Genomic DNA, 13,894 nt, shown 5'->3' with positions numbered 1-13,894 from the left:
CGTGCACCCTGGCCTCCATTGCCACTTGGATTCCTCTAAGAGATCCTGGAGTGGTTTGAAATTTGCAGCTGAATTGTCAGCTAGCTTGTCCGTTAGGTATTCCAGTATCTAAGGTGACAGGCTTAGGCTTTCCACGGAGGCTTCCTGCCATCATGCAGACTGGTGTAGAGAGTGCTTCGTTAGACTTGCCGATCGTTTTGATGGCTTGCTCATACGTCTCATGATCTGAGAATGGCAGGTCGATTGTAGCGAGAACGTGCATCCAATCCTGCTCATCCTTTGGGCATGGGATATACTTGGTCAAGGGCCCATAGGGCTTCTTGACCTGAGTGTTCCCCTTGAGCATAGCAGAGATGGCGTCTAGGTCGACTGGTGAGGTCTTCCAAGTGTCCATCTCTATTCTTACGGCATCCGTTCTATTGCCAAGGAAGATCAAGCCGTTACTCCAATCTTCGATGACTCTAGCGTTGCACATCCAGGGTCGGCCTAATAGGATATCGTAGTCCACTCCCTTCATGACTATAAAGTCAACAGAGAATTCACTCTCATACCGTTTGCTAACGTGACATTAAACCTAGCAGTTTCGACAGGTGGGTTTCCCCAAGTTTGAAGCACTGCGTGGCTAAGCACACTAACCCCAGCTCCCGTGTCTACGATTCCCTTTCTTGTTGTGTCACATAGGGCTAAAACCGGTAAGACCGCGTGCATCTCAGAGCCTTCCCAAAAGGCATTGACGTGCAAGGATTTAGGCATGGAGTGTAGCATCAAACTTGGTAATTGTGTTTCTGCATCATGGTCTTGAGGGTCTGCCGTGACCTGCTCTTGTGACCCTTCGACCCACTGCTTAAGATCTTGTCATAGGGTAGAATGCTGCTTAAGCAGATCTCCCAGGCTAAGTGTTACAGGGGTAGTCTCCAGCATGGTCAGGAGATCGTTGGATACTCGTCTCTCCCCTAACCTAGATTGTCCGGGCCAATGGCCGCGACTGATCTGAGGCTCTGTCGCGTCAAGGCTTGGTCTTAGCGGCACTGCTTGTGGCGCGGTTGCTTCTGCCGACTTAGGTTGAGGCGGTGATATTGGCGTGCTTACGCTGGGGAGGTCATTGATCTCGTCTTCTACGATGGGCTCAGCGTCCTTGAGATGCTCTTGAGCCTCCTTCACCCATTCCTTCACCTTTTCTATGGCCTCTAACTGCCGCTTCGGATGTGGGTATTCCCCTACCTTAGCGCTTCCTTTTTCGGCCGTCTTAGGGGCTGAAGTCTCTGCCTCTGCTTCTGAAACCTTTTTTCCCGCAGGCAGAGTCGTAGCACTCTTGGTTTTTAGTGCGACTTTAGCTTCCGATCTCTTCTTCTTCCGCCTGCGGCTTTTCTTCCCTATCGAGGTTGCGTCAAGATTGCTAGGTCCTGGCAGAGAGATGCCGGCCTGCTTTTCTTGGGCTCGGGTCATGACCCGCAATGGAATAGGTGTGGCCTCCCCATTGAGGTTTTCGACACCAAACAGCCCCAATGGGACAGATGGCAAGTTGGCTGAGCTAGAGGATGGCTTTCGCTTTGGGCAATCTACGAAAAGATGGGTGATTCCGCACTCTGCGCACCTTTGGTCAGCCTTGTCTCTGTTTTGCTGCTCTCTTTCAGGGCAGCGTGATGAGACATGACCGGGGTGACCTCAAGTCCAACAAGTGACTGGATTCTGCGGGGCTGCCCTCCTAGGCCTCTACCTCGCCCTCGTCCTAACGCCATCACCGGCACGGGTCGATAATCCATGAGGACCGTGTTGCCCTCGTCGTCGTGCGAGACGTAAGGGTATATGTAGGTCTCTTCATCATTCGGCTCCTCCACGTAGTGGACTGGAGCATCGCTCGGTGGGTGGGTTACGTAAGGACCAAGCGGTCTAGGAATGCCGGTAGGGTTTATGTCCATTCTAGGGACGGCTGGTTTCATATCGTTGGGCGCGGGAAGAGCCAATGGGGCTTCCCTTCCGAAGAATGGCTGCGGCCTGTTTGCTAGGTAAGGCTGGCCGTAGGGTTGCGAGTATGGAAGTCTTCTTGGTAATCTACAATGTGCAACATCATGGCCGAACCTACCGCAGTTAGCACAAGGTCTTGACCTAGGGTCTTGACACTCGGCCGGCAAGTGGTTTCCGCCACAGTACACGTATTGGACGTGCGGGCGCGTTGGTCGTCTCAACATGTCTTGCAACTTAGCTAATTCCATCTTGACCTCAGCCAAGCCTTGGTTTGTCTCGGTGGCCTTTCCCTTATCTTGGGATGATGGGATTGATTGCTCACTAGAGGGTGATGTTCTCTCTGAGCTTCGCGAGTTGGCCCCTTCTAGATTTGAGCTCCTGGAGCTCTGCTCTTTTAGCTGATCATCGACTCTGATGGCTTCCTCAAACACTCTAGCTACCGCGTCCTGCTGCAAGCTTGAATTGCCTGCCAAAGCCTTATATAACTCCTCATCTCGAATTCCACTGATGAATACAGTCGAATTCAGTCGGTCGCTCGCCCAGAGGGATTCTCTTGAAGAGGCTCCTCACATGGGTCACGCAGTTGCGAATGTCCTCCTCTTTCTGCTTGATGTTCATCAAGCGTACTAGCAGGTTATCGGAGTATCCGGGCTCGGCGAATCTCTTGACAAAGAGATCCTTGAGGTCATTGAAGTTGGCTCGCTCTACAGCATCTAGGCTTGTATACCACGTCCTACCCTTGTCGCCGAGGCAAGCCCGAATGCTTGCGAGCGTTGAGTTTGGTCGTTGAGGCCGTTGGCTTCGTAGACTTGCTCAAACTGCTCAACAAAGCCGTATGGGTCGTCATGAGGTTGGTACTTATCGAGTTACTTGGCAACAATCGGTATTTTGGCCTGGCTCTTTGAGCCTTGGTTCGCCCCTAATTCTGCGAGCAGCGACGTCGCTAGTGCGGTGGCACTCTGCTCTACTGCTGTATTATCGAGCAGCCGTTTCATGGGAAGCTCACTCAACGTCAAATCTACCTCTAGTGCTCTCTCATGGTCCGTTCGGTTTCGGCCAACCAAGTTCAGCACTCGCTGCACCTCATGCAGCTCCATGCTTTTGCCTTTGGCTCCTAGCTTGCTGATCCCTATTGTACTCGGCTATGCCCTGCAATGCTTTGCGGGCTAGCCTTCTCTCCTCTTCTAGATCTGCAATGATTGCGTCTGTTGTCCTGCCGCGGTGCTCGTACCGGGCGTGCGCGTCGTAACTGCTCACCAGCTCTGCTGAATAGCATCTGGGAATATGTTCAAATCGAGCTCCTCATTAGACTGATGGTCTGAGCTCTCTTCCGTCATGGTCGAGTTCTCGCGCTCCACTATGTTGTCGATCAGGTTGGATAGACTTGACAGATCCTCGTCGTTGGCGCTCCTTGCTTGGTCCTATTTTGCGCTTTGATGGTTTGTCTATGTCTTGGGTCCTCTCCTATTGGTGGGTTCCTTGAGTGGTTTTATCTGAGTGAGTTCCTTGACTTATTGAATACAATCCTCAATTTATGATCACTCAGTGTGTGTCGTTTCTCGTGCACTTGTGGTCAATCAGGCTTTCAGCTCTCTTATGTATACTTCAAGTGCGGAATTCAATGTGAGTGCGGCAATCAATCTCTATATGCTTACGCCCTCTTGTCTCGTCTCGGGCCTGATAAGCTTCATTGCTCAAGTCCTGGCCGTTCTAGCGGATTCTAGGGTCTGCGCTGCTTCTTGCTGTTCACTGGGGGGTCGATCACAGGTCCTACGATTGGATTTCCGTTCTCAACGCGTCAGGTCACTGGGGAGTGCTCCAGCACTGTCCCCCTGTCCCTTGGTGGTGACTCCTACGTCAGGAAGTGTCTACAAGGCGCTCGTTATATTGTCTTGGAGCGGGTTGCGCTTCCAGTCGGTCGTGGGGGTAAATTTTCTTTTTTCTGCCTAAGCGTGTGTCCAATTCTGAGAATTGGATGTCCGATTTACTAGTGGTCCGATTCTCGGAATCGGACTAGGTGGGTCCGAGTTTGAGCTGTCCGATTCTCAGAATCAGACAGGGGTCAAGTGTCCGATTTTCGAAAATCGGACAAGTGGTCCGATCAGACCAGGTGTGTGGCCCGATTACTAACGTGTCCTAATTCCTGGGTCCGATTTCCTCGATCGGACGAAGCGTCTGATCGGACGGGGTTGGTCCAAGTGTCCGAGTGGTCCGAGTGGTCCGATTCCTAAAATCGGACGGGTTGGTCCGATCAGACGGTTGTCCGAACGTCCGATTCTGAGAATCGGACACTGAATCGGATATCCAATTCCGCCGACCCGAACGCACTTTCGAGCATGAAATCGTCCAGAATCTTACGGTATTGATTATTGTAGACTACAAGATTCAACAGGAATGATGCTGGAGTGATGGGGAAGAGATCTATATACCTGGGGATCGCCGATAGCAACGTAACTCCTCGCACTGATCGATCGAAATGGGTCACCCAAGCTCTCTCTCTCTCTCTCTCTCTCTCTCTCTCTCTCTCTCAGCGGGTTGCAAATGAGGATTTCCTTGCCCTCCAAGAACTTATATCCCTACTCGACATTACCCGGATGTTACCGATCACTCTCCTTGCGATTCTTACACATTCAAATGAGCATTTCCTTCATTTTCCACCTGTTTTCCCCGATTTTCTCCCTGTTTTACAGCAGCAAACCCTATGCCTTTCGGGTGCGATTTCTTAATGTTAGCCTACTCTAAACGCAACAAGAATCGAAAGCAAAAAACTGAACTAATTTCTCCATGTTTTCCAATCATCAACAATCAAAATATCCCAAAATACTTACTTGTTTTGAAGATAAAAAACACCCAAACTTCCTACCTATCTCAAGCTCCGTTTCGGGGATGAATCCCTACTTCGATGCTCGATATGAGGCGCGCAAGTGCTCAAGCTTGAATCCGTTGGTCCCGGCAACGGAACCAAAATGTGGGAGCCTTCGCTCGACCGCCAAGACCCACGGACCGCTTATTGTTTCAAGCGTTCCAAGCGAGCTCTAATGGCTATGTCTCACCTAGCCGACGCGCCGTCAATCCTACGAGTGTAGTGAGCTTACCTTGATGCTTGATCGAGTACCCTCCTCTCTCTTGCACTCCGGTAGCTCCACGATTCTTGATGCTAGCTCAAGCATCCTCAATCCTCCTCCATCTCCAAGCTCCATCCTCCATAGCCGTGCGCACCAGAGAAGAGAAAAGAAGAGAAGAGAAGAAGAGAAGGGGAGATGGTGAAGAGCTTCACCCTCTTGATCCCTCACTCCCACACACTCACTTCCTCACACTCTCACACTCCCTCTCAAGAGCACACACAAGCAAGAAGGAGAGAAGAAGAGAGGAAGAAGAATACTCTTTTTTCCACACACCAAAAGAATGAGTTTCTCATTCACTTTTCAACTTTATATACAAAGCCCTAAATCCTTTTTGGGCGGTCATCCCCTTTTCTCTTTTTTACATGGCCGGCCGTAGTCTAGGCCCTTTTTTCCATTTCCTACCATTCTAATTTATCCTATTCTCAACTAATACGTACACTTTGCATAGGAGCGAGCCTGGCGCTCTTTTACAAGGATTCAGGAGCGCTTCCACATTTAATGGTGCGCCTTTTACTCTTCCGCTGTCTCGGGGCGACACTGAGACTTTTCGGGGGTCATGCCTGAGCATTTAAATTTCCAGGGCGCCTTTTCCTTCTTTTATCCTGCGCCTTTTTCGCTATTTCCTTTTTTTAAAAACTTTTTTCCATTTTCCCGCTCCTCTGTGCTGCGGTAAATACGGTAAACAGGAGTGTGTCAGGGTATGCAATACTGAAAACGTAGGCTGGCTGACCTTGTTGATGATGCAAATCAGCTGGGCGATAGGCTGAAATAGCAAATGCAGTAGTCTTGGACAATATGGAGTAGTCACTAGTAGTTGGAAGCTCTCACCTATAGTAGAGGGCAGACTGAAGATGATGTGGTTGCAGTCAATGATGGTTGGATAGCAGATGGAGGTGGGCTATAGGCTGGAAACTAGGTGCCAATAGCAGTAGAGTTTGTGGGCCGGTGTAACCTAGCAAACAAGGATTGGGCTGAATGGTGGGCAACGTGTGTATTTATAGATGCAAAAGGATCCTCCCAAATTAGGATTTTGCACGTGGGACATAGAAACTCTCTAGGACCGCTTCCCTTTAATGAATTCTGGTAATTTATATAGTTTGGGGCTGTTTTAAAGAGCTAATCAATATGTATTTCATTTTTAGCTCAACATCCCCTCTTAGGCCCAAAACTAGAACCAAAGAGAGACTGTAAGAAAAGCACAAGCCCATTTTTACTCCAAAGCATCCCACCCCAAAGTAAATAGGGCATTGGGCAAAGGATGCGTTAGTTGCACAATGGCCTACTAAGACTATAGAGGCAATGGTTATCTTGCCAAGGGAACCCAAGTGATTGGCCCAAAGAGGCCAAGGCATAGGACAAGGGGTGCTCATCAGTTGCCCAGTGGACTACTAGGACCTGCAAAGGCAAATGAAACCATATTAAACCTTTTTTTTTTGGTTGGAAGAGTAGATGGTTTGTGGCCTGTTGAATAACTCTGTTCCAAGGGGAGAATGAAAAGGGAGAGTTAGATCTAACACATCACAAAATACAAGAGCTATCCGAATCACTCCATGGTGTTGATGATAAGGGAAAGGGACGAAGAAGTAGGATGATGTGGTAGGAAGAACCAGTGGTGGGGACAGCTTAGAATCTGCCTCTGCATAATGAGATGCATAGAGTAGTGTGCTACATGATGAAACTGCATATGCAACAACTACTACTTGGATATTGTCCCTTGTGGAAAAATTGTTGACTTGCCCAAGTGCCCTTGTACAAAGATGATGATGATCAAGCAATGCAAAGGGGAGTTACAATAGGGAAGGAAGGCCAATGTCGAACAAGTGTCAAATCCTGTAGAATATCAAAAAAGGGTAGGAATCCCCTCTCAACCCTGGATGGCGAGTGAAACAAGCCTTCCTTCTTGGAAAGGGTGGCAATCCCCTGATTAAGTACTTAACTACAACAATCAGTAAATGAATATAACTTGAAATGCACAAGTTATCTTAATAATCTCGGACATTGGACACCTTGTTGCCCCCAAAACTAGTGCCCCTTCCGGTATTTCTTTAACTTGATTCCTAATAGACTGAGTACAAGTTGAGATTCACAATCTCCTTTGTTGTTCCAAAAATCCTCTTTGCTGTAGCAACAATTGTTGAGCTAAAAATGCATTAGCTTAACTTAAATAACTCGAAAACATGCTTAATTAATGAAGAAAACATTTTGTTTTAAAAGGAAACGTGATCCTAGAGAGTTATTGCGTCCCACATGCAAAACCCTAATTTGGGTGCCCCAAACTTTCTATAAATATATATGTAGCCCACCATTCTCCCTCAATCTTGTTTTTGCAGGTTTTAGGAGCCATGACTCTGCTGTCCATACCCCGTTCGTGGAGGACATCATGGTCAGAGCTTCCACTAGCCACTTGCTATTATCCGATGCTTGATTCTAGCCTTCTACATATGATTGTTGTTGTCGCTAGGCATGTGGAGTTGTCACCTACTGCTCGATGTTGTCACCACTTGTTGTCTGCTGTCGCTAAGATTTTCTCTTCTCTGAATGCTTCATTTACTATTTCTGGCTGCCACCTGACATTCTCTCAACGCTAACATTTGCGTTTGCATCTAACAGTTGTCATCCAGTTTTTCTCTCTCCTCAGGTACCTGCGTTTTTAGTCTCTCTCTCTCCTGCACTGTCATCTGTATCAGATCCAGCCTTCAGCTTGATCACACACTCAGATCCTCCCCCTTGGTGACACTACCAAGGAGGACCAACCAAGTGCTCGAGTGGGCAACAGCCCAAACTTACATGAATACACCATGCTTCATTTACTATTTCTGGCTGCCACCTGACATTCTCTCAACGCTAACGTTTGCGTTTGCATCTAACAGTTGTCATCCAGTTTTTCTCTCTCCTCAGGTACCTGCGTTTTTAGTCTCTCTCTCTCCTGCACTGTCATCTGTATCAGATCCAGCCTTCAGCTTGATCACACACTCAGATCCTCCCCCTTGGTGACACTACCAAGGAGGACCAACCAAGTGCTCGAGTGGGCAACAGCCCAAACTTACATGAATACACCATGTGAGCATACGATGTTTGGCCAAATGATGCAGTTAGCAATACTTAAAACCCACAACCTTACAATAATGAGCCCAAGTGTTGACCACCAGGCTACTCTTTTCGAAATAGGGACATTTAATTCATGATCTTATGCTATAGAAGCTAAAATATTTTCTTTACTTGTAGTGTCATAGTGCATTTGACTTCAGTTTTAAGACTTGAACACATGGTTCCAGACACTTTGCATGACTAATTTGAAATGCTACTAGATTGAGAACCATCACTAAATTTAAGAAAATTACAGTTTTTCAGGACTTTACACAGAATAGCAGGCCTTGAAGGCTCATTATCATCCATGCACAGTCTTCTTTCTTCAAAGGCTGCTGTCATTTGTGATTTGGTGAAGCATGGACCACTGTCAGGTTCTCTTCAATCAGAAAACTCGGGGCGCAATGATTTGCATGTGGAGAAGTGGGAATCACTTAAAATCTTCCCAACAAAAATGCTAGAGAAATTTGATGCCCTCCTTGTTGATCAGAATTCAAAAGAGGCATTTGATGTTCTCAAACATTGTGACCTTGCTCTTTCTGAAGCAAAAATCAAAGGTGTTCCTGACAACAAAGTTAGAGACTTACAAGCATCTGTCAAGAAAAGATGGGCTAAACTAATTAACCATTTCATCAATATTACTCAAGATGAATGCTTTCACAGGGTTGAGATTCATTTTGCCATTACTTCCCTTGATCAGCTTGGGGAGAGTTTAAGAGCACACGAGTTGCTACTTGGTTTACATGGGAGGCGCATTCAATATGCTATCAAAACTTTGCATCCATGTGGGACTTTGTACGGTGGCTTATACACTGCAGCACTTTCACAAGCAGTATTCTCGGGAGTTGCCCAGGCAGTCAAGGATACTTCATCAACTTTGAAAGATTGTAAAGGCCATGCTTCTAAGACTGTTCTTTGGGCGTGTAAAGAGACTGAAAAGATGCTTTTTCTCTTGAAGAAACATGTTCTACTTGTTTCAAGTGGCCTTCATGCTGCAGTAGAGTGTATCAGAATTGCGTATGGACACTGCTTGCTACTGGAATCAAGAGGCCTAGCGTTGTGTCCTTTACTTTGCAAGATTTTAGGACCAACAGTTGTGGATATTTTGCATGGCAATTTGGAACATATAAAAGAAACTGTGACATCCTTGACTGCTGCTGATGATTGGGTGCTTACCCATGCTGGAGCTACAAGAGAAGTGATTTGGAGCACTCTTTTGGGCTCAGAAAGCAGCAGAAAGAAACATAGTGTTGAGTTTCCTGCGAAGCAAAAAACTCTTTCCAGATCAGAAAGCAGCAGAAAGAAACAGAGTGTTGAGTTTCCTGTGAAGCTTTCTGTTAGTGCATACCAGCTTAACATGCTTGTTCAGGTGACATCTCAAATTTAAAAACAAAAAAGAAAACATCTAAAAATTTATGAGCATTGCCATATTTTTGTGCATGGGAATTATTGCCATCATTTGGATAATGCATGAATCTCAAGCCTGTACTTGGAGTCAATCTTGAACCCCTATAAGATATGTTTACTCTGTTTTTGGAACATGAAAGGCTCCTTATAAAGTGAATATTTGCCTTGAAAAATATGGGACAGGAGAGCTTGGCAATACAATGTAAGTATGAGACCCTCAGGCAATGGTGACAGTATATGAAGGTGCTGTCTCGGCTTGTAATGATCTCTTTCCATATTGTCCAGCTTCCTATGCTAGATTTCTAGCACTCTCATAGTCACAAAGGAGGAGTAAAATATGCTTGTAGCAGAAGGAAATATGCATAGATTGTAAATGAGGGTGGTTCATAACTGGGGTGGAGGTTTTTCCTTTGCCTAATTTCAATGCTCTATGTGCAAAGCATGATACTCTTATTGCAGATGAAAGTGCTGCTTACCTGTGAAATTTTGTGGAGGTCTATGTCTTTGCTTGATGTCCATGGCTTGGTAGTTTACTAGTTTGACTTTTGGCTTGAGCTCTTTTGCTTGTGTGTATTCCTCATAAGACAGAAATTTTGCTACCTGCAGCTACTAGAGGTGGCTGACACACTGAAACAATTTAAGACCAACCAGTGAGCAAGGGAGCCAATCTAAAATCAGCAATAGACATTTCATGAATCTTTACAAGTGACCCTAAGCATGTGAAACTGGTAACTATGAGGGAACATTATGATGGTGTTGATATATGAAACTGGTAACTATGAGGGAGTATTACGATGGTGTTGATATATGTGCACTAGGGGTTGCCTTCAGTGTTATCCATACCCATTTCCACATCCACCGATCCCACCATCAGCAAATTGATATTCAGGTCCAGTGTTCCATGAACACTGAAGGGGGTAGTCTATTTTGGGGATCGTGGTGAGAAGCATCAAAGCTTACTGATAGGGTGAGAAATCTTCCAAGTAATCAGTTGTTTAGTATATGTTTTTAGCTAAAGTTGTATATATCCTTGTTGGCCAAGTAATCAGCTGTCTAGGATATGTTTCTAGCTAAGATTGAATATACCCTTGTCTATGAGTTTGTGTGTTGGCTTACTTTCAGGACACTGGCCTCAATTGTGTGACCACCATACAGATGTATCTAGGACCATGTCTTTGTGTTCTGAGAGCCTAATAATGTGGCAGAAAATGAGACAAGTGCTGACATGGCAAGCATATAAGCAGACCAAAGTGCAAGCAGCAACAGATGGATGACAGGATGAGGAGGAAATGACAATGTGGCAGTGAGATTGCCACAAGAACAAAATAATCGAAGGGCACTCTCTCAAGCACTAGATGCCATCTTGATTTCCAAAGATACAACCATAATGGTCATTTATTTGGAATTATTACTGAGCTTTCAGCTTCCGAAGGTAATCAATATTGTGCCAGGGCCAAGCAGAACTCTGGGTTCACACTATATTTCCTTCTTTATGGAGTGGATGGAAAGAGTGGATTGGAATCATTATAGAAGAAATATACACACAGATGTACAAATGGTAATGGACAGAGGTTTAGGCAAATATGGCTAGGGATCAAGATAGCAATTCCATGCAGTACTAGTCTAGTTATAATTACAATGAATTGGGAGGAAGGGGTTATTGCAAAAGCATTGTTTTGGGCAGCTTTATCTGCAAATGGGCAGCTACCTCCAGGTAGTTATTGATAGCCAACCAGTGCATGTCTTTCCAAGGCTGCTTTGCCAATCGCCATGCTTGCTGACTTGTGCTAATGGTTGAACTTAATATAGGTACTAGTTTTGTGATAACAGTTTCATCTCTTGTTTAGTAGTGATTTCATTGGCATTTGTGAATTTGGAATTGTCTGGGATAAGTTAAATTTAATCCTCAAGGAGGTACCTTTTTCATGATTATAAGAACTATACACAAACAGCTCTAATGCCACGATCTTGGTTACTGGAAAAATATCTAATGTCCAAGAGAAGTCCTGCACGAAGTTATGGGAATTCTGAAATAATGATCTTTATACCTTCTAGAGTACTCTGAGTTAACAGATTCATGATAAATGGAGTAATTTGTAATTTATAAAATAGCCCTTGTTTGGCACTGTAAAGTTTTGTGCATTGAAAACAAAATATACTGATTGCTGACTAATAAATGCACACCTTTAGTTCTATCAACAATGCTTCATCCAGTTTTCTGCCAAATTAACTTCAATGTTCTAGTGCAGGATTTTGCATCAGATGCTGCCCCTCTAGTCAAGATGCACATGGGAGAAACACTAACGAATGACATCATGTGTCTTTTTGATGCGTACATGAATCTATTGCTGAAAGCATTGCCTAGCAGTGTTATCCTCAACTATGCTAAGGAGTCTCAAATACTAGTGCAACGTGCAAAGGAAATTCAGCAGCAAATTGCAGTTCTCAGCAATGCAAAAATTCTTGCAGATTACCTATTCCCACATGCTGTATGGGTGGCTCTGACAGGTGATAAGTTGGATTACCAAGGTCCATTATTTGTGCATAGAGGACAAAGGCAAGATTTGATGGTTTGCAAAATCCATTTTCAGAAGGCTTTGATGAACATACAGAATATCTTTTCTAAATATCATGAGGAAGAATTTCTGGCTGCTTTTTCGGCCAAGATTACTTCTGACATATACATTGGCATTGAGCAGCACATTGAACATTTGTTCACAAAGTCTGCTGAATGGATGCCTTCTGTATTTTTCAAGGTTTGAGGATCATTTTTTTCTTGTGTCTCTATTGGTGGTTCATTTTCATAATGCTAGCTTGTGCATATAAATGAGAATTGTCCTTTATGAAGAAAGGTACAGACTATGTTTGACGTGTTAGGTAGGACAATAAAGAAACAAAAGTGGGTTAAAATATCTCACCAATGCATAATGTAGTGCTCTCCTAGACAAAGCGGGAGGATAAAGCATAAGATAGATGATACATAAGCATGATATGAGTATGTTTCAAAATAACGAAGCTTGAAGACAAAGCTCGGCAAATACTCTTTGTATGATAGAAGAGCCTTTGTGCACAAAAATGTGTTTAGGGGGATAACATGGACTAAGGCTTGATCTTCATGCTTAGCACTTAGTCAAAGCAGTTGTTGTGGGAACGTGATTATATATTGCGATGCTGTCCGAAGTAAAAGAAGACTAATCCGACATATTGATGGAGTTGTAATAGACAAGCTTCTTGTCCCATGTGGTGGATTACAGCCAGGTTGTGGCTGGGGCAAGCAGTCAGGTTAGGTCTGTTGATGCAGCCATTTTAACCTTTAAACTCAAGTGGTGCGATGTGAAGTGTACATGTGAGATATGTGAATAACAGTGAGAGACAATCCTAGCTTGGGCAGTGGGGAAAATTGGGCAAAAGTTGTGGTGATAGGTGCTAGTGGGTTACTGAGGTTAGATCTTGGTTAGGGGACATTGAATAGCCCATTAGAAATGACTTTGGGTGTCATGGGGGTTATTTAATGTCTCTAACTCAGATATGTTCCAACACTTTCAGCGTTAGGAATTTAAAATTGAGGTTGGACATCGGCCAAAGTTTAATCAGGGCCATATATTTTGTATTTATTAAATTATTTTCAAGGATGTATTTTGCATGGGCAGGTTCGACACTCAGCATGCAACCCTATAGAGAGCCATGCAACTTGGTGACTGCTGTACAGGGCATTCCCAGGGCTAGAATTTGAATTTTTCTCTCTGCTTTTTATCCTCTCTACTCTATGGCTGATGTATGTGCACTTTGATGGTGAAGATTGAAGAGTCGAGCCTCAATTTTGGACTTGAAGTGTTGCTGGTTGGGAATTTACTGATCCCAATCTGTAACCAGCAAAGATTAGGGTTTCCATGGCTGCATTGTGATGCATGCATGCATGCCTCCATGATTGAGAAAGGTTGCTGATGCAAAATTGGTTCGCAGGTAGTAGAATCAGTGAGATCTTGTGGTCTATAGTAGGGTTGATTTGCATGCTATTGGAGAAGATTCAATTTGAGATTCCTAGGATGTGGAATCAAGAGAAAATTTGAATTTTAGGGTTGCTAGTTATACAGAACAATAGGTGGTTTTAGAATTGTGTAGGATTGTGTTTGATTCACTAAGCATTGGGAACTTAGACATGTTTTTGAGTTCATGGTTTGGCCCACCAATTCCTTGGGAATTTGTCCTATTCCAGTTTTAACAATTTCTCAAATTAATGTGAAACAAAATACTGCAAGGGGCTGTTAGGTTGGGGTTTAGCAACACATGCACACTAATACACACTCACA

At 44.7% G+C, this 13,894-nt stretch overlaps 2 protein-coding genes across 11 annotated transcripts in view; one reads left to right on the top strand and one right to left on the bottom strand.

The window, feature by feature from the left end:
- Positions 1-13,894, top strand: part of LOC148033991 (exocyst complex component EXO84B-like) — a 171,887-nt gene that overhangs the window by 100,465 nt on the left and 57,528 nt on the right. For 7 of the 10 annotated variants that reach the window (XM_087681993.1, XM_087681992.1, XM_087681994.1 and 4 more), the window contains 2 exons: positions 8,434-9,546; positions 11,834-12,340. In XM_087681993.1, coding sequence (XP_087538119.1) covers positions 8,434-9,546; positions 11,834-12,340 — 1,620 coding nt within the window. The remainder of the gene's footprint in view (positions 1-8,433; positions 9,547-11,833; positions 12,341-13,894) is intronic. The other 3 variants (XM_087681995.1, XM_087681989.1, XM_087681988.1) reach the window with 1 other exon arrangement.
- LOC148033992 (uncharacterized) overlaps positions 10,104-13,894 on the bottom strand; it is a 57,761-nt gene continuing 53,970 nt past the window's right edge. The window contains exon 3 of the mRNA XM_087681999.1: positions 10,104-10,211. Within this exon, the coding sequence (XP_087538125.1) occupies positions 10,194-10,211 (18 nt within the window). The 3' untranslated portion in view covers positions 10,104-10,193. The remainder of the gene's footprint in view (positions 10,212-13,894) is intronic.

This window comes from Lygodium microphyllum, chromosome 7 (assembly GCF_053477565.2).
Source record: "Lygodium microphyllum isolate KBCC chromosome 7, Lygodium_microphyllum_v1.1.10, whole genome shotgun sequence".
In the NCBI taxonomy this organism is placed as follows: domain Eukaryota; kingdom Viridiplantae; phylum Streptophyta; class Polypodiopsida; order Schizaeales; family Lygodiaceae; genus Lygodium; species Lygodium microphyllum.
The sequence above is the reverse complement of the archived record's forward strand: the minus strand, read 5'-3'. Positions and strand labels throughout refer to the sequence as shown.